At 40.2% G+C, this 24,207-nt stretch overlaps 1 protein-coding gene across 2 annotated transcripts in view; it reads right to left on the bottom strand.

Moving 5' to 3' along the window:
* mapk8b (mitogen-activated protein kinase 8b) overlaps positions 1 to 24,207 on the bottom strand; it is a 38,481-nt gene that overhangs the window by 8,385 nt on the left and 5,889 nt on the right. Inside the window, exons 2-8 of one of the 2 annotated variants that reach the window (XM_033984710.2) lie at positions 22,583 to 22,763; positions 18,438 to 18,567; positions 15,580 to 15,638; positions 12,875 to 13,013; positions 10,261 to 10,426; positions 7,570 to 7,641; positions 6,123 to 6,305 (exon numbers count right to left, since the gene is read on the bottom strand). In XM_033984710.2, the coding sequence (XP_033840601.1) occupies positions 6,123 to 6,305; positions 7,570 to 7,641; positions 10,261 to 10,426; positions 12,875 to 13,013; positions 15,580 to 15,638; positions 18,438 to 18,567; positions 22,583 to 22,704 (871 nt within the window). In that variant the 5' untranslated portion in view covers positions 22,705 to 22,763. Of the gene's footprint in view, positions 1 to 6,122; positions 6,306 to 7,569; positions 7,642 to 8,549; positions 8,622 to 10,260; positions 10,427 to 12,874; positions 13,014 to 15,579; positions 15,639 to 18,437; positions 18,568 to 22,582; positions 22,764 to 24,207 lie in introns of both variants that reach the window. The other variant, XM_055229607.1, reaches the window with a different exon arrangement.

Raw genomic sequence — 24,207 nt, 5'->3', positions numbered from 1 at the left:
TAAAGTTTCAGTAGCTGTCTGTAGTAGTCTGTACATGATATGATATGAATTTCTCATCAAAATGGTTTTATTCTTAATTATTTTATTCTTAATTATTCCAAATAAAGCCCCTCCCCAAACCGCCACCTTAACGTGGTGGAGGGGTTTGAGCACCCGAATGATCCTGGGAGCTATGTTGTCGGGGGCTTCATGCCCCTGGTAGGGTCACCCATGGCAAACAGGTCCTGGGAGACGGGTCTGACTAAGAGCGGTTCAGAAGCCCCCCATGAATAGAGAAACAACGAGGCCAGTTACGTCGCCCGGACTGGCGTTACCGGGGCCCCACCCTGGAGCCAGGCCTGGGGTGGGTGCTCGGCAGCGAGCGCCTGGTGGCCGGGCCTTTCCCCACGGGGCCCGGTCGGGCCCAGCCCGAAGGAACGACGTGGGGCCGTCCTCCCGTGGACCCACCACCTGCGGGAGGAGCCATGAGGGGCGGGTGCGGAGAGATCCGGGCGGCAGTCGAAGGCGGGGACCTCGACGACCGGATCTCCGGACATGGAGACTAGCTCTGGGGACGTGGAATGTCACCTCGCTGGGGGGAAGGAGCCTGAGCTTGTGCGGGAGGTTGAGCGTTACCGGCTAGATATAGTCGGCCTCACCTCCACGCACAGCTTGGGCTCTGGAACCCAACTTCTCGAGAGGGGTTGGACTCTCCATTTCTCTGGCGTTGCCCGCGGGGAGCGGCGGCGAGCTGGTGTGGGCTTGCTCATTGCCCCACAGCTCAGCCGCTGCGTGTTGGGGTTCACTCCGGTGAACGAGAGGGTCGCGTCCCTGCGCCTTCGGGTCGGGGACAGGTCTCTCACTGTTGTGTCGGCCTACGGGCCAAACAGCAGTGCAGAGTACCCGGCCTTCTTGGAGTCCCTGGGAGGGGTACTAGACAGTGCACCAACCGGGGACTCCGTTGTTCTCCTGGGGGACTTCCAACGCCCATGTGGGTAACGACATTGACACTTGGAGGGACGTGATTGGGAGGAACGGCCTCCCCGATCTGAACCCGAGCGGTGTTTTGTTATTGGACTTCTGTGCTAGACACAGCTTGTCCCAAACACCATGTTCGCACAAGGGTGTCCATCGGTGCACGTGGCACCAGGGCACTCCAGGTCGGAGGTCGATGATCGACTTTGTTGTCGTGTCATCTGACCTCTGACCGCGTGACTTGGACACTCGGGTGAAGAGAGGGGCTGAGCTGTCAACTGATCACCACCTGATGGTGAGTTGGATCCACTGGCGGAGGAGGAAGCCGGACAGACCTGGCAGGCCCAAGCGCATTGTGAGGGTTTGCTGGGAACGTCTGGCGGAGCCCTCTGTCAGGGGGGTCTTCAACTCCCACCTCCGGGAGAGCTTCTCCCTGATCCCGGGGGAGGTTGGAGACATGGACTCCGAGTGGGCCATATTCTCCACCTCTATTGTCGATGCGGCTGCTCGTAGCTGTGGTCGTAAGGTCTGTGGTGCTTGTCGCGGCGGCAATCCCCGAACCCGGTGGTGGACACCGGAAGTAAGGGATGCCGTCAAGCTGAAGGAGTCCTATCGAGCCTTGTTGGCTCGTGGGACTCCTGAGGCAGCTGATGAGTACCGGCGGGCCAAGCGTGCCGCGGCTCGGGCAGTCACGGAGGCAAAAACTCGGGGTTGGGAGGAGTTCGGGGAGGCCATGGAGGAGGACTATCGGATGGCCTCAAAGAGATTCTGGCAAACCGTCCAACGCCTCAGGAGGGGGAAGCAGTGCTTCACCAACACTGTTTACAGTGCAGGTGGAGAGCTGCTGACTTCGACTGGGGATGTTGTCGGGCGGTGGAAGGAATACTTTGAGGATCTCCTCAATCCCACTGTCACGTCTTCCGAGGAGGAAGCAGAAACTGGGGACCCAGAGGCGGACTCGTCCATCACCCTGGCTGAAGTCACTGAGGTGGTTGGCAAGCTCCTCGGTGGCAAGGCTCCGGGGGTGGACGAGATCCGTCCTGAGTACCTCAAGTCTCTGGATGTTGTGGGGCTGTCTTGGCTGACACGTCTCTGCAACATCGCGTGGCGGTCGGGGACAGTACCTGTGGAATGGCAGACCGGGGTGGTGGTCCCTCTGTATAAGAAGGGGGACCGGAGGGTGTGTTCCAATTACAGGGGAATCACACTCATCAGCCTTCCCGGTAAGGTCTATTCCAGGGTACTGGAGAGGAGAATCCGACCGATAGTCGAACCTCGGATTCAGGAGGAGCAGTGTGGTTTTCGTCCTGGTCGTGGAACACTGGACCAGCTCTATACTCTCCATCGGGTCCTCGAGGGCTCATGGGAGTATGCCCAACCAGTCCACATGTGTTTTGTGGATCTGGAGAAGGCATTCGACCGTGTCCCTCGTGGTGTCCTTTGGGGGTGCTCTGGGAGTATGGGGTCCGGGGCTCTTTGCTAAGGGCTGTCCGGTCCCTGTATGACCGGAGCAGGAGCTGTGTTCGCATTGCCGGCAGTAAGTCAGACCTGTTCCCAGTGCATGTTGGACTCCGCCAGGGCTGCCCTTTGTCACCGGTTCTGTTCATTATATTTATGGACAGAATTTCTAGGCACAGCCAGGGGCCGGAGGGGGCCTGGTTTGGGAACCACAGGATTTCATCTCTGCTGTTTGCAGATGATGTTGTCCTGATGGCTTCTTCGAGCCAGGACCTGCAGCAGGCACTGGGGTGGTTTGCAGCCGAGTGTGAAGCGGCTGGGATGAGAATCAGCTCCTCCAAATCCGAGGCCATGGTCCTCGACCGGAAAAAGGTGGTTTGCTCTCTCCGGGTGGGTGGTGAGTCTCTGCCCCAAGTGGAGGAGTTCAAGTATCTCGGGGTCTTGTTCACGAGTGAGGGAAGGATGGAGCGTGAGATTGACAGGCGGATCGGTGCAGCGTCTGCAGTGATGCGGTCGCTGTATCGGTCCGTTGTGGTGAAGAAGGAGCTGAGCCGGAAGGCAAAGCTCTCGATTTACCGGTCAATCTACGTTCCTACCCTCACCTATGGTCATGAGCTCTGGGTAATGACCGAAAGGACAAGATCGCGGATACAAGCGGCTGAAATGGGCTTCCTCCGCAGAGTGGCCGGGCGCACCCTTAGGGATAGGGTGAGGAGCTCGGTCACACGGGAGGAGCTCGGAGTAGAGCCGCTGCTCCTACACGTTGAGAGGAACCAGCTGAGGTGGCTCGGGCATCTGCTCAGGATGCCTCCTGGACGCCTCCCTAGGGAAGTGTTCTGGGCATGTCCCACCGGGAGGAGGCCCCGGGGAAGACCCAGGACACGCTGGAGGGACTATGTCTCTCGGCTGGCCTGGGAACGCCTTGGGGTCCCACCGGAGGAGCTGGAGGACGTGTCCAGGGTGAGGGAAGTCTGGGAGTCCCTGCTTAGACTGCTGCCCCCGCGACCCGGCCCCGGATAAGCGGAAGAAAATGGATGGATGGATGGATGGATGGAAGTTTCAGTAGCTGTCTGTAGTAGTCTGTACATGATATGATATGAATTTCTCATCAAAATGGTTTTATTCTTAATTATTCCAAATAAAATTCCAAATACAATTTTGGTGACTTTTATAAAATGCTGCAATATATCATGAAATGCATTGACCTGTTATCATGACTTTTTGAGATGTGCAGATCTGCATTAACAATTACCACAAATGACCATGTGAATGTTTCAAAGTAAGACAAAATTTATTTTATTCTATTATTAATGCAATCATTACATTACCATTACTTATTGCCAAGGAACACCATTACATGGGCAGGTAATGGGGATCCAAAATGCGAATAATATTTTTAAGTGGTAATTTTAATCTACATCTAAATAGAATTTGAATTGCCGTTGCTCTTGCCGGTCAGTGTGGAAACTTGATTTAAAGGGCTTCAGAGATGCAGCAAGGGAATATTCTCAAGATGATTTTTATTTTAATTTTTTTTTTATCCAGTTTGGTGCCACTTGAAGACGTTTTCACTCCACCAAAACAGTTCCAGATTGATATGTCACTGTAGATCAGTGCTGATAATAAAATTTTAATCGGAGATCCAGTTGTTTCAAACAGTCAGTTATCAGCTCGGGTCTTTCTAACCAAGAGGTCTACAGCCAATCCTCTGTCAGTCAAACATGTGGTTTGGGGCAGAGGTCAGACTTTGGAAGAAGTCCAAAGTCTGTTGAAAATGTTTAGAAATGTTTTTTTCATTTCTTGTTTAATAACTATGGCAGTGAAATTAGAAGTAATCCCCATTTATTTGTTTCAATAACAACAAAAGTAATTGCAAATTGTGTTTTCATATTGCCCTATGTCACTGTAGCTTTAAGTGGATTTCTTGAACACTGCACGCACACACACACGCACACATTTTAAAAAGCTATGGCAGAGGTGGTGTAATTTGAACAAGTGACGAGTTATCATCTTGAATTTAAAGTAGAAGATTTGCAAATTTCTTTTTCTTCACATTGGGGACATTTAAAACATGAGGCCCAAATGTAAAACACCATTTTTAAATTATATTTGACTTTTTCATTATGTGATAAGCAGCCCATTGCATAAAGTTTAATGGTTCTATTTTGGAGGTTCCCCTGAATAACTTCCACCTAGATTAGCATTTAACACTTTCCATGAAAAGCGCCATTATGAATTCATATCCTTCACACTGTTACCTTTTGTTAAATAATAAATTCTCCGCTCATTTTCAGTCTTTAATAATAGATCTTTATCACCAACAGGAAATGACTGTGACAACCTCAAACAAATGAATGCACTGCCTTTCATTAGTGGAGAAAATACATCTTATGAGTCTCTGTAACCATAGGCTGAAGGTGCATTTTGCCAAAAAATTTATTTATTATGTATTATGTATAGTATTCTTGCCTGCTTTTAGCTAATATCGTAGCTCTGATCAAAAGCGATAGACAAGATGTTCTCATTTTGTCACAATCATGCCACAAAACTACAAATGCTATTTTTGTAGCTTAACAAGTCTTTGGTCCATCTATTTATGGCTTTATTGAATATGAAGGGTTTCCATAGTGAAATAAAAAAAAACCTAAATAGAGAAATGGACATAATAAAATGTAGGGTTCAACTATTTTTGAAAATGATACATTTTACAACCATAGGCACATACATTTTCGACCAAGTGCATAGCTTAGATAAAATAAACTTTTTTGATTTGATAGTTGCACACAAGAACATTTTATTCACAATAAAATATGTATAATTAGTCTGCCTGACTGCCAGAAGTGTTTGAAACCAGACTGCTGAGAGTGACAAACCATGGTTCTAACGTGGGACGGTCCAACCACTGTCGCTAATTTGTCTCTCTAATGCGAAAGACATCTCCTTCTAAATATGCTTTGTATTCAGTACTAAATATATTTACTTCTCTTTTACTAAGAGAATTAGAGTTTAGTGCAGCCATGCCCAAGATGCGGCCCGGGGGCCAAATGGAGCCCTCAGACCAATTTTTCTTGGACCTCAAGCTTCCAGGTGAATTGCCCATATTACCTTAACCAGATTTTTTTTAAATGTACAGTAAAAAGTACTATTTTATCAAACCCATATCAGATATTTAATGTGTCATATTGAGGATGTAAGCGTGAATAAAGGTCTAGTGGTTCGGTCTAACTTGTAATAAGATTTTAAGTATTCACTGTATTGGTGACAAGTCTATGGCCCTAAATCGGCCCTCAGCTTTGTCTGTGTTTCTATACGTGGCCCTTAATGAGAAAAGTTTGGACACTCGTGGTTTAGTGCTTTGATTGATTCTGCACAAACCCTTTCTGAGTTTTGCAATCCTCTGTTTTTTTTCCCTTTTTAACTTGTAAGCCACCATATTTGTTCTGACATAAACGGACCATGCATTTCTTTGATTGGTTAATCCACCTGTCCACTCCTCTCAGAAATGGGGGACGCAGGATATGGTTCCAGACCCACACGTCTTTATAAAATTTTGTAGAAGCATGTGGTTTTGACAGGCCAGGTAATAAATAAGTGGGTGTGGAGGTAAACCAAAATAGCGACAGGTGGTGATCCTATTTGTATCCAATAGTGAAACAAGCAACCTAAACAGCAGAACAAATCACCAGCACAATCCCAGGTCTGTGTCTTACCTTTAAGCTTGTTGTGTTCGGAGTCTGCAGGAAACAGAACGTCGGGGAAGAGCTTTTCAAAGCTGTAGCCGGCATAGCGTGGTCGGTTCTCCACGTAAGTGCGCACCGACTGGTTCAGCTTCATGAGGAACTCCTGAGAGGGCGTGCCCAGCTGCTCGATCACCTTGTTCCACTGGTCGATGTCTGACGGGCATATGGTTAAGGACACTGCTGCGGTGTGAGTGTGTGTGTGTGTGTGTGTCAGAGAGAGAGGGGGGGGGGGGCTCAGGGGATACAGGGGAAAGGTCAAAGGTAGTAGAGCTGCACAATTATAGAAACATCTAATTGCAATTTTTCTTACAAGTATTGGGATTAGATTTGTGATTTAAGTATAGAAAGAAGGATTCTGTTCACATTGAGTTATAATGAGTTCTTTACAATGTGCAAACATTAACATTTATGAGAAGACTGACATCTGAACTGAACTAATTCAAGAATTCTGTCCATTTTATTTTTGTAGAAATCCAATGTTTTTGTCATCAATAAAGGATAATTTGTTGTTTATAGTGGAAATTCTATAACCTAAAAAATGCAGTCTTGTGATTTGATAGTTGCACCTATTCAAATTGTGTTTTCAATATGATTTTGGTATATTGTGCAGCCCTATTGAGGGTAAACAAAAAATGGCAATCATTGATTGGCCAGAGGTGACAAAGCAAATCTAGTTTCTGCAGTAGAAATAGATGCTTAAATGTCACATTCTAAAAAGGTCAGCTACACTGTCCTATGGCAAAACTGCTAAAGAAATTAAAACTATGGAACATTTCAATGACATATGAGGACTGACAGTGACAATGGGAAACTACTGGATGCATCAGTATTTTCTATTGGGTCGAAAGCAAACAATAAGAATGAAATATAAATTCTAACTAGTGATTTACTTTAAACTTTACTTTATTGAAATTGGATTTCATTAATCATCAAATAATTTGGTAAAGTAATGACTTATTGCTCTGGTATTTTCAGAGCTCAGTATTTTTAGCTAAAAATGAAATCCTAGATAATTGTTTAAATGTGTAAAAAGCTGCAGTCTGGATCTTTAAAATTTGTATTTCTATTTAAATGCTACAAAAAGTTATGATTCATAGAGCTGTAGCTATAATTGTAAATTTTGTTTCTACTGTATTAACCTAAAATACAGGAATATGCCTTATTTATAAGAAATGGCGAACCACATGTCTATTTAATCAATATTTTATAGTTCACTAATACTATGCACTGCAATTGTTAAATAGGCAATATAGGGAAATATTAAACAAATGTAAAATTGTGGCTATGGAGGATCACCAACAACTGTGTATGAAATGTATACAGATGCATTTGAACCAGAATAATACATTGAAGTTCAAACATATGAGCAAACATCACAGACAGCTCATCATCTGTGCAGGTCCCCTCTCAAGGATACGGTCAGTGCCTGGAAACAGCACACTACCCCGGACCATTTCAGCCATGATGCAGCCCACAGACCAGACATCAACTGAAAATGACATGACACCACCCCGTTAGCATGCAGGACCAACACAACCAAGCACAAACGCAAAAGAGTACAAAGTGTGCATGGTGAGGAGTGAGAACAGAACTGAAGATGAGGCATGCAGATGAGGCTCTCCAATGCAGGCGTCCCACCAGGGTTAAACCACTTTTATAATGCCTACACCTTAATCTGGCCTAATAAAGCACAAAGACTTTCCTCTTCATCTAAGAAATGTTTCTGTATCTTTTGTTTTAGTCCCATGTATCATCATATACCAACGTGTAGGACCATTCACGCAAATGGGAAACACACAATTTATATTCTAGCTACTGAATGCTGACTGCAGATTTTGCCATCCGTGTTTTAACTAATGCCAGTGGGTGCTTTTAGATGGTTAGTAAAAATCAGATAGTAAGTTAACTAAATCATTATATCAGATTTTTGTGTTTTCATGTACAAGAGAAACTAGATTATACGTTAATTGTTGTATTTTGAAGACAGTACAATTTGTCTTTCCACGTTTCTTCCAGCAAGAATCTGTTGATTTTGCTGTTTAAATTGAATGTTAATAACCTTTTAGATCCAAAAAACAGATTTTGAGTGTGCATGTAACTACAGCCACTGTTTACATGACATTTACATAATTTGAGAACACCAGAAATTAGATAACGATCAGATTTTTGGTGTGCATTTGAACACAGCCACTGTATTCAATAAAGTAGATGGGTCTCCAAAATAAAATGTCACAATTTAAATGCTACTCGTTTGACAGTTATAGTCTGACATTTGCAGATATACAGCCATTCTGAAATGATTAACATGCAAATGAATGAGCCCAACTTAAGACATGAGGAGTGTTTGTGGAGCCTTTGTTTTAATGCCAGTCACTGCTGCAAGCAGCTCAAGGATACAATCCCTTCCTGGAAAAAGGATTTTGTGGCGCACCATTTCTGCCATAATGCAGCCCACAGCCCAAATGTCCACTACACGCGTGGCAGCAGAGAGGAGGAGAGAGGAGGAGGAGAGAGGGAGGGAGCAAAGAAAAGAAGCAAGTAGTCAGCTGGAAAAATTAGGGTCAATATTTTCGGTCAGGAGCTCTACGGGTTATACTGAAGTTTGCACTTTGGAGCTGCTGCGCTTGAAAAGCAATTGCATTCTTTGGATTAGAACTGTGTATTATGGAAAAATATCTTGTTGCAATTTCACACTGTGATTGTGATTAAATTGATCATGGTTTTAATGGTAGGATTCTGTTCAAAGTTCACATTTTAAAACACATTCAGGAGCACTGACATTTGAGAGAAGACTGAAATGTAAACTGATAAACTAACCCAAGAATCCTGTCCATTTCAAAATGACTTCGTTTTAGCTGAATTAAAAACTGAATCTCTGCAGTCTCCTGAAAATGTGAGACAGGCCTCTACTTTGACAATGTTTAAATCCAGGCTCAAAACGGTTCTGTTTAGCTGTGCATACGACTGAAAGGTTTTTATTCTGCCTCTTCTCTTTTAATGTTAATTTTATGATGATTTGTGATTATGTTTTTATTTGTTGATTTTAACATATTTCTTATTCTGCAAAGGACTTTACAGAACACTATTTGGTTTGAATTACCTTGTGTACGAATTGTGCTATGCAAATAAACTTGCCGTGCCTAAACGACCATGCAGCTTTTAGATATTATGATATTTAGTTGTTTTTATGGTAAATTATGTAATAAATTACAGTCATTGTGACTATTCAGATTTTATTTCGATTTTGAATTGTTCAATACCAGTCCTGTCAAAATAATTACTACATCAAATTAAATAAATGAACACTGGAACAATATTCTTTGGGGCTCTATTTATCATGTATACATTTCTTTGCACCAGTGGGAAACTTTTTCTCAGTTTTTGTATAATTCATCAGTCAATGAAGAACGTATATGTTTCAGCTATAGGAGCTCAGGTCTTTTTTCAGATATTGTTCATTTAAAAAAGGTTTAATTATATTATTCTGGTTCAGGGTTATTGTGCAAGTTCTATAAAATAGCTTCAATATTACAACTTATTGTGATACTTTCTGTAACACTGCATCAAACTTCCAGATTTTAGCTGCATATAAGACAAGGGACTCGATAACAAATTTAACCCGTGACTTGGCCTCATGGCGCCTTCCTGAAGATGTGAGACGAGCCTCTACTTTGACAATGTTTAAATCCAAGCTCAAAACGGTGCTGTTTGGCTGTGCATATGACTGAAAAGTTTTTATTCTTCACTCTTCTCTTTTTAAGTTAATTTTATGATGATTATTTATGTTTTTATTTGTATTGTAATGTTAATGTTGACACAAATAAACTGCCTGTTCCATACAGTGTATTAGAGAGATGTGATTTGTAAGCAGGAGTGCTCAGTTCCTCTGCTGAAACATGCAAAAGTGCCCGTGTTCTCTGGCTGCCCTCTTAATAAAACATCAAACACATGCTGAAGCTTTCCCCGCACAGGAAGTCCGCCACATGCCCCCTGATGGTGACCTTTACCGGTGTGTAAATGTGTGTGTACGTGTGTGTGAGGGGGAGTGGCTGTGCAGAGAGGGGGTGGGCCGTGCAGCAGCATGGACCAATCAGCTGCTGGCACTCACCGTTGGCCTGGTAACCCATGCCCAGGATGACCTCCGGGGCACGGTAGTAGCGGGTCACCACATAAGGGGTCATGAGCAGACCCGTGGCTGCTGTCCGGGCCAAACCAAAGTCCAGGATCTTCAGCGTGCAGTCGGATTTGACCACGATGTTACTGGGCTTCAAGTCCTGTCAGACAATACACAGACACACATCATTTATTGTGAGGACATTTAATGATTAGACAGGTGCAAATCTCTACTCCAGGTGGGATCTATAAAGTGTACAAATGCAAGGTTTGGTAAGTCCTGGCAGGGAAGGGACAAGGTTTTGTGCCACAAGAGTGGGCTGTAAGATAAATCGAAATCGCAATTTGAAAGCCAATCACAAAGGCTGCAGGATGTGTTTAAAACTTGAACTTTGAACAGAATCCAGTTATTAGAACATAAATTGCAAATCTATTTATAAATCGCTAAGCTTGTCAGAAAAAACTATTAGATATTTTTCTAACACTTTTACACCCTATCACTGCAAGATTTCTTCTTTTTATTAAGATTTTGTCTCGGGTCGGATGCTTGCAATGTAATTGTCTCTTTTTTACATAAAATCATTTACAATGAGATATGATATAAAACGATTGAAAAAATATATAAACAATTAATGTTATGTAATTAACGTCAAAAATGTGTCGTTTTCATGTTCTCAATTTTGTGTCTCCTCGTGATGTGGGCTGTAGCAATTTTTTTTTCATGCAATAGAAGAAATAAAATAATTTGTTTTGCCCCAATTCTGATACATTGTAAAAGCAGCTCTTAGATGCAAACAGCACACAGTTGTCTCATGTTCCGCAATTGTGGAAGTGTGTTAATAGCATGCTAGTTGTTTTTTGCATTACTGCGATGCTCTCAAAGTTGTGAAAAGTGCTCATAAACTCATCGCAGTGCATAATCAGGATACTAGAGATGCATTAGGAAAGTGAGGAATAACTCTAGTTAATTTAACAGTTTGCAGTGGTCCAGTTTTGTTTACCACGTTTTTAAGACAGCAAACATTTGGTACAGTGCCTTACTTGATACTACACAATCTATTATTTTGAACAGGAAAACTGGACCATTAGAGTCCATCAAATATATTTCAAAAGCCTCGATATAAACGTGAACATTGGCTTTAAGGAGTTGGTTATAAAAGAATCAGGCTAAAATAGCTAAAAACTAGACTCTTTTATGCTGTGCCTACTAGCCTTGACCTGAATTCCAAACACCACCTTTATACCAAGGTCAGGGTCCTTAAAGCACAAAAGGTGAATCAGCCCTGAAACACTTATCTCAGCTCCTTCAGATAAAACTGTCTAGACTCATCAAACCGAACAGTACTGAAATTGCTTCTGGAGGCTGCGCAGATATTGGAGCATGTCACAAATGTATGTGTTATATAGCCCACAACAATCTGATTTGAATACACTGTGAAGGGTGACTTAGTGCATCTTTCACCTTGACAAAATGAAAAGTTTGTGTGCACACTTCGGTTGATGGAGCAGAGATGGCTGTGCTGCCTGTGGCTCCATTAGTTCTGGCTGACAGAGCAGGAGGAGGTTACTTTATCTGCGCTATGTAGTGTCTGAGTGAAACATTGACTGGAGAAGACACTGCACTGTAGTTCTGAACAATGGGAAGAAGGGTAACGGGAATGCAAACTGTCACTTTAGAGACCTGACAGGACTTGATTATATATATATTTTGTTTTGTCAAGAATTCCTGTGTAGATTATGGTGGCACTGGCACTACTGGCAATACTTTATTTAAAACAATTTGTGAAGTACAATAGTCTCTTGATGCCTACAATTAATCATCAGTCAGTCAGATGCTTTTGGATGAGTATGAGTTACCTTTACAAGTGTTCTAAGAAACCAAAAATGCAAGTTGTTACATTGTCTTGTTGTGTACCTCTAAAATGGGATTATATCAGAATAGACCAAAACTCCGGCCACAATGAAACACAATTTTTTGCTATAATCTGGCATATTTACACTGCGTTTACAGATGTTCATTAATATGCACTGTCCCTATCAAATAAATAAATAAATCAAACAATGCTATAATGGAAATTGAAAATATTACTACACAATTTGGCAATTTAGGTTTGTGATGTAGTATTATTCTTATCAACTATGGTAAGATAATAGACACAATAATCGTAATTATTTGCACAGTGAGAGTGCAGTTTATCAGCCTGCTTAAAATTAAGAGAAGAAACGGGTAAAATTAAAGAGGAGATATATCTAGTGTTCATATAATTTTCTAGAATTGTTGGGTCTGATAATTTTGCCATTTAAAAAAAATACAGTAGGATGGACATAGCATTAACATGTATTATGATTTTGCAGCAGTTTACAGTTTTTACGTCGTCATTATATTTCAAAGCGTTGCAAATTTGTCATTTCATCATATTGCTTTCTAGGTATGGGGCACAGAATCATGTCTATACATTTTCATGTACCTCCTAGCTTTTCATCATGTTATACTATTAAAATAAAACAATACATTCTAGTCGCACACGTTAAAGTGTAGAAGTAGAAGCCAGCAGCCCGTGTCCTCCTCAGTGAAGCGAGTAATGCGTGTGTGAATGTGTGTGTTTTACCCTGTGAATGATGCCGGCTGCGTGCAGGTGCTTGATCCCACAGAGCATCTGGTACAGCAGGTAGGACAGCCTCTCATGGTCCAGCTCCATCTGGATCACCTGACAGAGGTTAGCGTCCATCAGCTCCATCACCAGGTACCTGCAGCACACAACACCGACCGAATGAGATTAAATAGTAGAGCAATACTTAAACATCTGTGCTAAGGAGGTTTGGTGTGAAAAAAACCCCAATTGCAACTGGGTTTTGTAGGGAGTTTGTAGAGATATAAACTAAAAGGTAGTGTTGTCATAATATTCAAATTTCAAACTCTATTTTGATATCAATTAATAGACTCAATACTGAAAACAAGATTGCAATACCACAATAATAAAAAAAAAACAAAGAAATCTTTATTTGGACAATAGAATGCCATTTTCAGCTTTAAATAGTACTTTCTTTTATATTACCATGTGACGTGGCCAAATATCTGTGTAATCCCTCAGTGTCCAGTAGGTTCATAGTGGTCCATGGGTGTATACTAGTCTATGCTTCTTGTACTTGATCTGATACAGCTCAGCTTCGGGAAAGGTTAATTTCTGACCTGAGTATCTAGCTTCAATATTAGCTTTAACTTTAGATTGTCAAAAGTATCAAAAATCAGATACTAAATGATACTAAAACTAATAACACATAAGGACAGGATAAGATGCGTATTTGCGTTGGGAGAGGAAATTACGTTACATAAAGAGGCTATACCCTATTTTTTTTTCTCAAATGTTTTGCCCCAGTACAGATATATCATAAAAGCAACTTTTAAGGTTAAAATGAAACCACTGTGTGCTGTCCAAGTCTAATTATATAACACTATAAAACTTTTCTGGTATAGGTGCCTTGTCTTTATGGAAATATTATCTCTTTGCTGGGGAGGTTCCACATTATGGCACTAAACTCACCCATCTTGCATTTATTTAATTGCAGGTGTCTTTACTGGTTTAAAAAATAAATAAATAAATGACCCTACTGTGAAATAGCTCGCCTCTCCACAAACCTGACAAGTCACTTGGCCTGGTGGTGCCATCTGCTTGTCTCCATTGAGATAGATGAGTTTAATGTTAAAATTTCAGACAAAGCAATGACATCTTCATAGTAGTGTTGTCAAAAGTATCAAAAAGCCATTATAAAAAAAAAAATACTATAACTTATATCAAAACTAGATACTCACTTGAGCAAGTATCAATACTGCAAAAAAAAAAAAAAAAAAATTATAATAATCACATTAACAGGACAAAATTAGAGCTTTCCTGCACAGTTTTAGTACGAGTTTGAGCTTTATCAGGACTAGTTGTAGTTCTCATGGTAACAAAAAATGTGTGATTATTTTGTATATGAAAATCACATTCTATTGCTAAAAAAGGAGATTTTTTTTACTTCCATTTTAGTATTGTAATTTGTATTATAAATTCCTTAGCATCAAAAACAGGTATCAAGACAACACTATTCCATGGTCAAGTGTAAAAATAAAAAATGAAATATTATAAAAAAATATTAATTTTTGCAACATTCCTTAAGTGTGAATAATGTTAGGCCAATGTGTGATACAAGCAGTTCTTTGCAAATCTGCGCTGTGCTCTGTGACATTTAACCAGTGACAGCCTCCGTCTCCCCCAAAACTGTGATGAAGACATGTCTCCTGGCAGCTATTACATCACCGCTCCTTCCCTTCAACAGGCAAACTTCTAACACATTTCTCTCTTGCTAAATATATCCTCACAATCCTCAGCACTGAAAAGCTAAAGTTTGCCATATATAGTCTAATCATGAGCAAAACCTGCCTGTGGAATCTTCTCAAATGTCAGAGGAATACAATGAGCATTTGTGGCCACTTGGTAACTGCTTTTCTGTCTTCTATCCGAGTCCAAACCCCGTGGCCATGATTTGTGCAGTTTTCTTTTTCGCTCTGATCTGGAGGAGCAGTGATGCCAGTGCGCTCCCGGCCCCAGCGTCTCGGGGATGGCATTATTAATCGCGTTTGTTTCTGTGATCTGCTGCAAACATAGACAAACACAACATGGCCCGGTCCCCACTCCTCTGCTTATATCTCTATTGGCTTTGATGCACAAACTGAATTGAAGGAACAAATGGCACAGATTATTGATTTGCCAAAGTGTGTTTAAAAGGACTGGGGCAAAATGGTGAGGTTTTGTGGTTCGATAAATAAGAATTAAAAAAGAAAGGACAAAGTTTGTAGTGGATCTTGTTTTAACATTCGTATGCTACATAGAGGTGTGCAAAAATATCAATATATTGTATCATTTCATTTAGTGATACAGTGTCGATATCGTGGGCTGCTGTATCGATATATCGCCAAGAATATTTTTTTTTGTATTTTACCAAATTATTCTGTCACAGCGCTACATTTGTGTGGTTTGTTTAGAGGAAAGAAACTCGTTTATGCAGAACATTTGACATTTGATTGACTGAAGATGATTAAAACAGGTTTATTTCATATTAACTTTGGTTTAACAAAGACTTTTAGTATCACAGTTGTGATTTAGTAAATATGTTGTGATGCTTCAGAGCCGTTAAACTGCACATGTCTGTTACATGTAAATGTGGAGCTCGTATACGCTGTGGACAAAATATCACCCTAGCCCTCCGCACGTCACATCCTTCTCTACTGATCCTGTGAGCACGGAGCAAACAGCTGTCCTCACGAAATACTCACACATCTTGGAACTCCTCCAGCGTCTTCTGTGGTGTGAAAACATTTAATAGACCGATTATCTGTGAAAACAACAAGAAACTTTGGTTATTCAGTGGTTTCTCTGGGAGGGAAGAGACAAGACTTAAATCATTTCTTGTGTTTATATGCTAGTATTGCTCAGTGCAGAAAACAGATGGGTGATATAGTGAACTCTACATCTACGAGATATTAGTCCAATGAGGTTCATTTGGTCTGGATACTGAATAATTTATTCCAGTACATATTTTTTTCAGTTTAGATTTTAGGGCCGTCTTCCTATCCGTGAAGAGAAGACGACGGCATCATCTGCAATCTGAGTTTAAGAGTAAAAATAAAGCACTAGACAAACCAATAGACAATAAATCGGGATGAGGGAGCGTTTCACTCTCACACACCTGAGATACTGATATTCATTTTTTTTCGAATCTTGACTTTCAACCAAGGCATTTACAAGCACATATCAGCACAAATTCTGAAGGATTATTATCTGGAGAATCCCCCCAAAATGTATGCTATTGTAGTATTTAACATAAGACCTATTTATCCTTTATTGTGCTGTAATGTTAGGGTAGATACAAGCACGTCTGGACCAATCGTGTGAATGCTGCAGTTTAAGAAGCACTCTCATTGGCCATTTTTAGTTTCTGCTGCAGGTCAATCAATGAATCAATACTGCACTAAAAGTTCCATTTGAATTCTACCTTAAGAGCGTAGAAACCAATTACATCAGCTTAAAGAGCAAAACTTAAGTAGCATTTGAAAGCTTAGTTTAGATACATTTATTTTCTAAGGAGCTGTCTGAATGTTATTCTATTGCTAGACCCCACAGCGGAGTGCATAATAAATAATCAAAGTAAGGATGACTAATGAATCTCAGGAAAAGTTCATCATGTTAGCTTTAACTGCTTTAGCAAAGTGCCTAGCAGTGCAGAGAGTAAGTTCATTTTTCAGTTTTTCAGTTGTATTTTTTCTGTTATTATCTGTTACTGTCTTTGTCGCTTGTGTATGTCCTATAATTGTTTTGGGGTTTTTTTGTATGTGTTTGCATGTTGTATTCCCAATTTAAAAGAAAAGAGAGAGAAAAAATTATTGAGAAATTATCAAATTACAGTGGCACAATTGGTAGGTGTTTGACCCATAACCAGAGGGTATGGGCTCGCTGGTTCAAATCGGCCAAGGTAAGATTAAACGAGGAACTTTTAATTTGTACCAAAACAGGAAAATTTCAGCATCGCAAGAGCAAAGTACAAGAAAAACAGCAGTAGAATAAAACATAAAAAGTGTCCACTAGTTAGCTACTACGCCTGTTTCAATAGTCACTTGGTCGTTAGTGATCAAATCATACAGAGAATTTCCTTTGTCGTGATTAATTTTGTTTTAATCAAAATAATGAGTTCAGTGTATAAGAAAAAAAATCAACAGAGTAATCTAATTTTCTGCATTTCTGTGACAGTTCGTTGTATGCCGTGTAGCTGCTAACGTTAACAGCAGTGTTTGTGTGTTTATGCTCAGACTCATTATGTATGTGGGGGCTGACTCACTGTGGACTCAGCACTCACAAATTGGAAATGCCACAGATTATCACTGCAGATTACTGTGAGGAAGATACTGCTGTGTATCAATATGTAATAGTGCAAAGACAACATAAGCAGAGGTTTTGTGGATATTACAATGTTAGTGTTTTTAATTGTTGGTCTTGCACTTCAGGAGGTTTCTTATTCAGGCAAGTAGTGTGGAAATGAAATGATTTTGGGGAGGCAACATTATACTGAAATCACAAATTTGAGCATGTTTACGCAATTTTAGAGATTTCATTAAACTAAATTCTGACACTACTTATTTGTGGTAATTTTGTGAAATATAGCTTTGGGTGGCAGAGGCTCAGTGGATAAAGTACTGTCAGCAGTTCAGTTACTTATGTGACTAGTGCATCTATTCCATGCTACTGTATGAATGTGATATGGAGTGAGCGATTTGTGGTGGTTGAAGGGGTTGATGGCCCCTTGCCAGTCTTAGAACAGTCTAACCCTTGGCAAGGCAAGTTTATTTGTATAGCACAATGCGTACACAAGGTAATCCAAAGTGCTTTACAGAATAAAAAAGACATTAAAATCACAATACAACAAATCAAAACATAAATAATCACAAATAATCATCATAAGATTAACATTATAGGAGAAAGGTGCAGAATAAAAACACTTTCTACCCTATTTGGAAGTTAATAAATATAATGTCTTTTTTTATGACCAGTTCTTTTTGCAGATATTTTTTAATTCTAAACTATAACTAGACAATTCAATTCAAATTTTGCACATCTTCAAAACAATATTGATATTTCGATAATCACCCCACCTCCGCTCATTAGTCTGGTTATTAAAGGCCTTGTACTTGATTTTTTTTCATGTATTTGAGCACACTTCATGTCATGTCTATATTATATAAGCAGCTCTCGAGGTCAAAATATGTCCACTGTGCCCTGTCTGCATCTAATTAGAAAGCATTTTATTGTCCAATAATCAGAAAGTGTCAGTTAGCATGCTAAATGCTGTTAGCTTTACTGTCAGAGCAAAACTCCCCCCTGGTTTCTGAAAAGCTCTTGTAAATCACAGTGAGTGATCACAGTGAGGAAGCTCTCAATACATTAGGTAAGTGAGGAGTAACTCTGGACCTATTTAGTCTAAAATTAAGTAGTTCTGTTTAAGGTTTTTAAGATGGTAAAAATTAGGTACAGAGCCTTTAAACTGTTACGTCACCAATCATATTTTAGTAGATACATTTATAAGCTAAAAGCGACCCCTTCTGATTCCCGACCCTCACTGAGAATATGGAAATGGCCTTACGTTCTTGTGGTTGACACATTTCATCAGCACCAGCTCTCTGTAGGCCCGCTTGGCATGGGTCTGGTTCTGAAAGGGCCGGCTCAGCTTTTTGATGGCTACGTTCCTCTCCAGGTTGTGGTCATAGGCTGAACTGTAGAGAGAGAGGACACATTCACATAGTCAGCACTCATTCTCTTAACTCCTACATAAAGACTCTTTCACTAACATAACTCAATCAATTACAGCCATTAGACTAATAAGGAGATGAAGAGCACCTCCACACAGACATGCAAATACAGGCTTCTACAACATTTTTGTAGATGACTTTGTTTAATTACAAATAAGTAGACTACACAAAGCTTCACAAGACTGGAAAAATGTGTTAATGATGGAAAACAAACCATTATAATTATAGCAACTTGTATAACAACTACCATATTTTCCGGACTATAAGATGCACTTTTTGTCGTTACTGTCACACTGACAACCGCGTGAGGGCACTCTAGGCTTGTACCAGTATTTACTGCTCCTGTACCCCTGAAAATTTAAAATTTCAACATTACAGTAATTTAAAAGACGTCTGAGAAAGACTGAACAAAAATGCCCGTAAGAGAAAATGGTATTCTGCTGAGTCTGATGTCTGAAGAGGAAGCAGTGCTTCATCTACCTCCGGACTTGAAGTTTTTCAGAAGTGACACCGAGGATGAAGAATTGAATGAATTTAGTGATTTGGAGTGAGATCCACAGTAAACTTGTTAATATCTTACATTAACAAACCAGACACGTGTTCAGTTCTGTCTATGCTTCATGTAGCTGAATAAATATAAATGTGTTACGTTAGCGTGCTGTACTGATATTCAGCCTGTTCTCCATTTTATTGTTATTATTATAATTTGCTTTTAAAGAAAATCTGTTCTTTGTCTCGGATTTTGTAAAGTAAATTTCCTCAAAAAATGTGACTTATAGTCCAGTGCAACTTATATATTTTTTTCTACATTATGCATTTTTTGGCTGGTGCATCAGAGCGACTTATAGTCTGGAAAATACGGTATATAATGGTGGTGGGTCTTTAAAGGATACTGGCAAATGAGAAAAAGGATTTTATGATAACTCTATGCAACATATTGTGAAAAATACATTTAAAAATCTTTTTGTATTCTTTATACCATTTTTATATCTACTTAAATAATAATTACACTGTTGATTTTTTTGAACTATGTGGCACAACCAATGTGAGTGGAGTGGATAACAATGTTATTTTAAATCAAGTCAAAACCTTTAAGCCCTAATAGATAATACATTAATACAATCAATACACCATAAAAATGTCTTAATTAATTTGACAATATTACCAATTTAAGTAAAAAGGAAAAAACACACCTAGACATGCTTCAAAACACAGTATACCTTTAGCATGTGAACAAAACCAATAACGAAGCATATTCTTGGAATTGCTGAATCTGCACATTAAAATGCAAACGATGTGGATATGTTGTGTTTTTTGCTGGAATTGCACATTTGTCCAAACGAAATACGGCAAGTTAATCAAAAGGAAATAATCAATCCAAATGAGTAATCTCAAGTGTATGAGAATGCTGGAACAATGCTAGGTGCTACAAATGTTAGCATACAAATAGAACGTCATTATTTACACCAGCTTATCCTGAAAGTGATCCAGGCAGGCTGTACAGCTCTCTCCGAGCCAAACAGATCCGCAGGAAACACAATCGCACACTGCACTGTCAACAAATACTACATTATGCATTGATCCCTGCTGTACTCTATTATTTCGGCTTAGCTCCAAAAACAGCTGACCCATAATGTTATGCAAAATAATTTTTAACCAGGAAGACCCTCTCAGCCAACTCTCAGCTGACAGGGTCACATCAACTCTCAGGTAATTTATGTAAACAGACTTTTGTTCCCCTCTCCTTCCTGCTGTATCAACAACCGCAACCCACCTGTGCCTACTACTGCAGCAGTAGAACTATCAGCCTCTTCGCCCTCTCCCATCTCCTTTTCACAACCGCATGTATGGTCCTTAAAATTTTGGCAATTTTCAACAATATATCTCCCCTGACATCTTAAATTTTTCAATTCAATAAACTATGCCTTATATCACTCATTAGGTCTCTCCTACATTTGTATAATCTTGGACTCAGATTGTACAGATTGTATTCATCTCCACTTTCTGTTTATTCTGCTATGACTACCGTAAATTTCGGATTATAAGCCGCTACTTTTTTTCCACGCTTTGAACCCTGCGGCTTTTACAGCAGTGCGGCTTATATATGGAATTTTACTGGATAACGGACCCTGGGGGGCGCTCTCTAGCTGTAAACGTAAAAGTGAGACAGACGTGGGGAAAGATTCTGCTCTGAAGAATTCACTAGTTTTGATTTTGAACGATCATTTTGCGCATCATGAAATGGATATGATGCAGTTTTTAAGATAAAGAAACAGAAAGGAAACAGAGCAGGGGTCGGCCTTTAACACGCACGCAAAGAGCCATTTGGACCCACTTTCCACATAAAATAAAACACTGGGAGCCGCAAATACTTTTTGACATCTAAAATGAAGATAACACTGTATAATAACAATAATGTAACGGAATAATGTAGGTTTTACTTTCACGGACAAGCCTTCTACACGTGGCAGATAAATATGGCAAAAACAACTTAAGTGCATTAAAAAAATACAACTCACCAAACCGCTGCATCATGCATCGCACTGATTATGTGATTATGTCTACTCTACTCCGCAGTTTCTTTAAAAAAACAACAACAAAAAAACTCGTAGCGTATCGTTTAATCCCAGGTGCTTATTCTCCATGTGCCAAAGCAGTTTTGAAGGTTTCATTGCCTTATTTGCTTTTCCCGTATGTTACGCAGAGCGGACTCTGTGCGTGAGTCACCTGTAGCGACAAACCCAGATTTTAAGTAGGCATTGTCTGTTAAATTTATCTTTCTTTTTCTTGGAGGTCGTAGTCTCTTCTTCTGGTTCCTCAGTTGTCCTTTTCCCCTTTGTTAAAAAGATCTCCAAAGACTTTTGTTTTGGCTCATTTTCACTCGCTTGTGGCTCTACTTTAATGCGTCGTGTCTGATGTGTTAAACGTGATACGTCACCGCGGAGACAAGAGCAGATAATATACTTGCTACTACATCAAATAGATTTCTGTGGCGATTTCCAGCAGGATTTTCATGATACATCTACGGACGAGCTTATTAGTGTGTCATTAGGGACGGGCCAAAGTTGCTCCTGACCCCTGTGCGCACAACGTCTCAAAATCAGGGCTCTTTACGCAGGACTGAGCTGTGTCTGTGTTAGTTCCCAAGCCACGCAGAGCCGCAGTATGAGGCGGAAAGAGGCGCATGCGGCTCCGGAGCCGCGAGTTGCCGACCCCTGAAATAGAGCCACTGCACGTAAGCTCGACATCAATGAATCCAACTTGGTCAATGTAAAAAGACGACAAAAGTTTTCAGAGGAAATAAAAGCAGATTTTCCGTGTTGGTGCAGCTTTATTTTCTAAACCTGCAGATGTGTTCATCCCGTGTTGTTGTCGTGTTGGTGCCAATTTTCAGGCACAGTTTAAAAAAAAGCGTGTCGGTGCACCGTCTTTCTGTGTAAATATCTCATGTTACAATATGAAAACCTGCGGCTTTTATTCAGGTGCGGCTTATATATGTACAAAATTGATTTTCTCTTCAAATTTAGCTGGTGCGGCTTATATCAAGGTGCGCTCTGTAGTCCGAAATTTACGGTATGTCAAATAAAGATTTTAAAAATAACAATTAAAATTAAAATAATTAAAATAAAATGCATACAAATACTGACTGAAGTCACCGTTTCAAGGGGACATACATGTATGCAAAATCAGTCATGTTTTATTAGGTTTTCACTCATCATTATTTTACTCAACAGCTGTATTTTAATAGCTTAATTCATGCAACTTTGAGTAATCCTATGTGTCCTCCATCCAAGGGTGTCCCAACAATTTGTCTTCAACTACCCCACATCTCCACCCACTGCTCTGTACATTCTTGCGATTCTGTGCAAAATATACATGTCATACACAAATGCTCAAAAAAATAATAAAATAAAATTAAAAAAAATACTGATTGTCATAAAAAGCCTAACGTCTATTTTAAATGACTGCCTTCACTTACCAGACTATTCCCTGTGCCCCAGAGCCGATGGGTCTGAGGCTCTGGTAGCGTTTTAAAACAGTGAAAGTGGAATCGCCCACGTCTATACTGTAGTACTCCTTCTCGCGCTTGTTCCGGTTCATGGTGGCACCTGAGATCTACGCCGAGACAGGGCATCCAAGTGGAGCGCTCCTCACCACACCTGGAGACAGACAACAGACAGCAGTGAATGCACTGTGAAAATATGTTTGTTGAATTGTGCTACTTCCCAAAATACATTTCACTGTAGATCAATGAAAACAACTGATAAAATAAGAAGCATATTTTGGCTTAGTTTGCCATCTACATCTACTTTTGTAGCACTATTATTAATAACAATAGGCATGGAAGTTGGTATAAACAGCTTTGTAGACACTTCAACCATGTTGTACAGTAATATTTTTAAACATGTGGTCTCATACTTGTTTTGATAATAGTCAAGAGTAATTAAGAGAGTTAAAAGTATTCAGTAGAGGTTCAAACTTTTGTATTCATCAATATTCTACAGACAACTATTAACGTTTCACTCTGTATCTAACCCAAACTGCACTGACAAGACTACAACTATATGGGGGTTCATGCAAAAACAACTATTTACACAGAAGAAAGTACTAGGAAAAATGTAGTTATACAAGACAGATTAAACTTGTGATTCATCGGTTTAATCTGCCTTATTACATATAAATCATTAATACAAAAATATACCAAATCTTCACCTGACTCACTACCTTCGCCTTCCTGTTATTTCATATATGGTAAATCCTTATACTGTATATTTAATGATTCGTCAACAAATACCAATTTTGGTCACCTAAAATATGAACGGCTAAAAAACTGAACAACTAAAGCCCTGCAGCCCTTAACCGCACTTTGTACATGGAAGCATTTGTTTGCCAGAGGAGATGGCAAAATCTATCATACAATTGATATATCATATCAACATCAACATGAATCTATACTGCTACAACAGCCTTGTTTCCGTTTCTCTCACCTTACTTAGTTTCGACCTCAATTCCTCCTCAGCACAAGATAAATCAATATTCTATTATAAAGAGTACAAATAAAGACTACAAAGTCATTGATGGCTTATCATCCACAACAAAACAACTCAGTGTTTGACAAACCCTTACCAATCTTCATTACTTAATCAAAACCTAATAAATGCTTAAACAGGCATGGTATAACAGATATTCTAACATGAGCACAACATTGTGTTGTGGAGCACAGAGACTCAGTCAGGATCCAGGACACGAGGTTTTCATGCTGGGAATGAGAATCATTAGTGGAATTTGGAGCGCGGCGCTGAAAAGGTTGGCTCTGAGTCGAGATGATGGCTGTACATTTCACAGTCCACGATCCACATCACGTACAGCACTGTGCCGCATACTCTCTTCTCCAAAGCACTGGTTTCTATGGCAGCATGTAGTTTTTGGTTACAGTTTTCCATGCTATCCAAAACTAGCAACACTTTATGTACTCTTTACTTCCAAAGATGATGGTTTTACGAATTATCAAAATAATATGGTCTGAAACAGGGCTGCACAAAATGTATCAAAAATTGATTGAAATCACAATTTGAGTAGGTACAATAATCACATTGCAACGGC

This window comes from Periophthalmus magnuspinnatus, chromosome 19, assembly GCF_009829125.3.
Source record: "Periophthalmus magnuspinnatus isolate fPerMag1 chromosome 19, fPerMag1.2.pri, whole genome shotgun sequence".
Lineage (NCBI taxonomy): Eukaryota > Metazoa > Chordata > Actinopteri > Gobiiformes > Gobiidae > Periophthalmus > Periophthalmus magnuspinnatus.
This window is presented reverse-complemented; position numbering and strand designations above follow the sequence as displayed.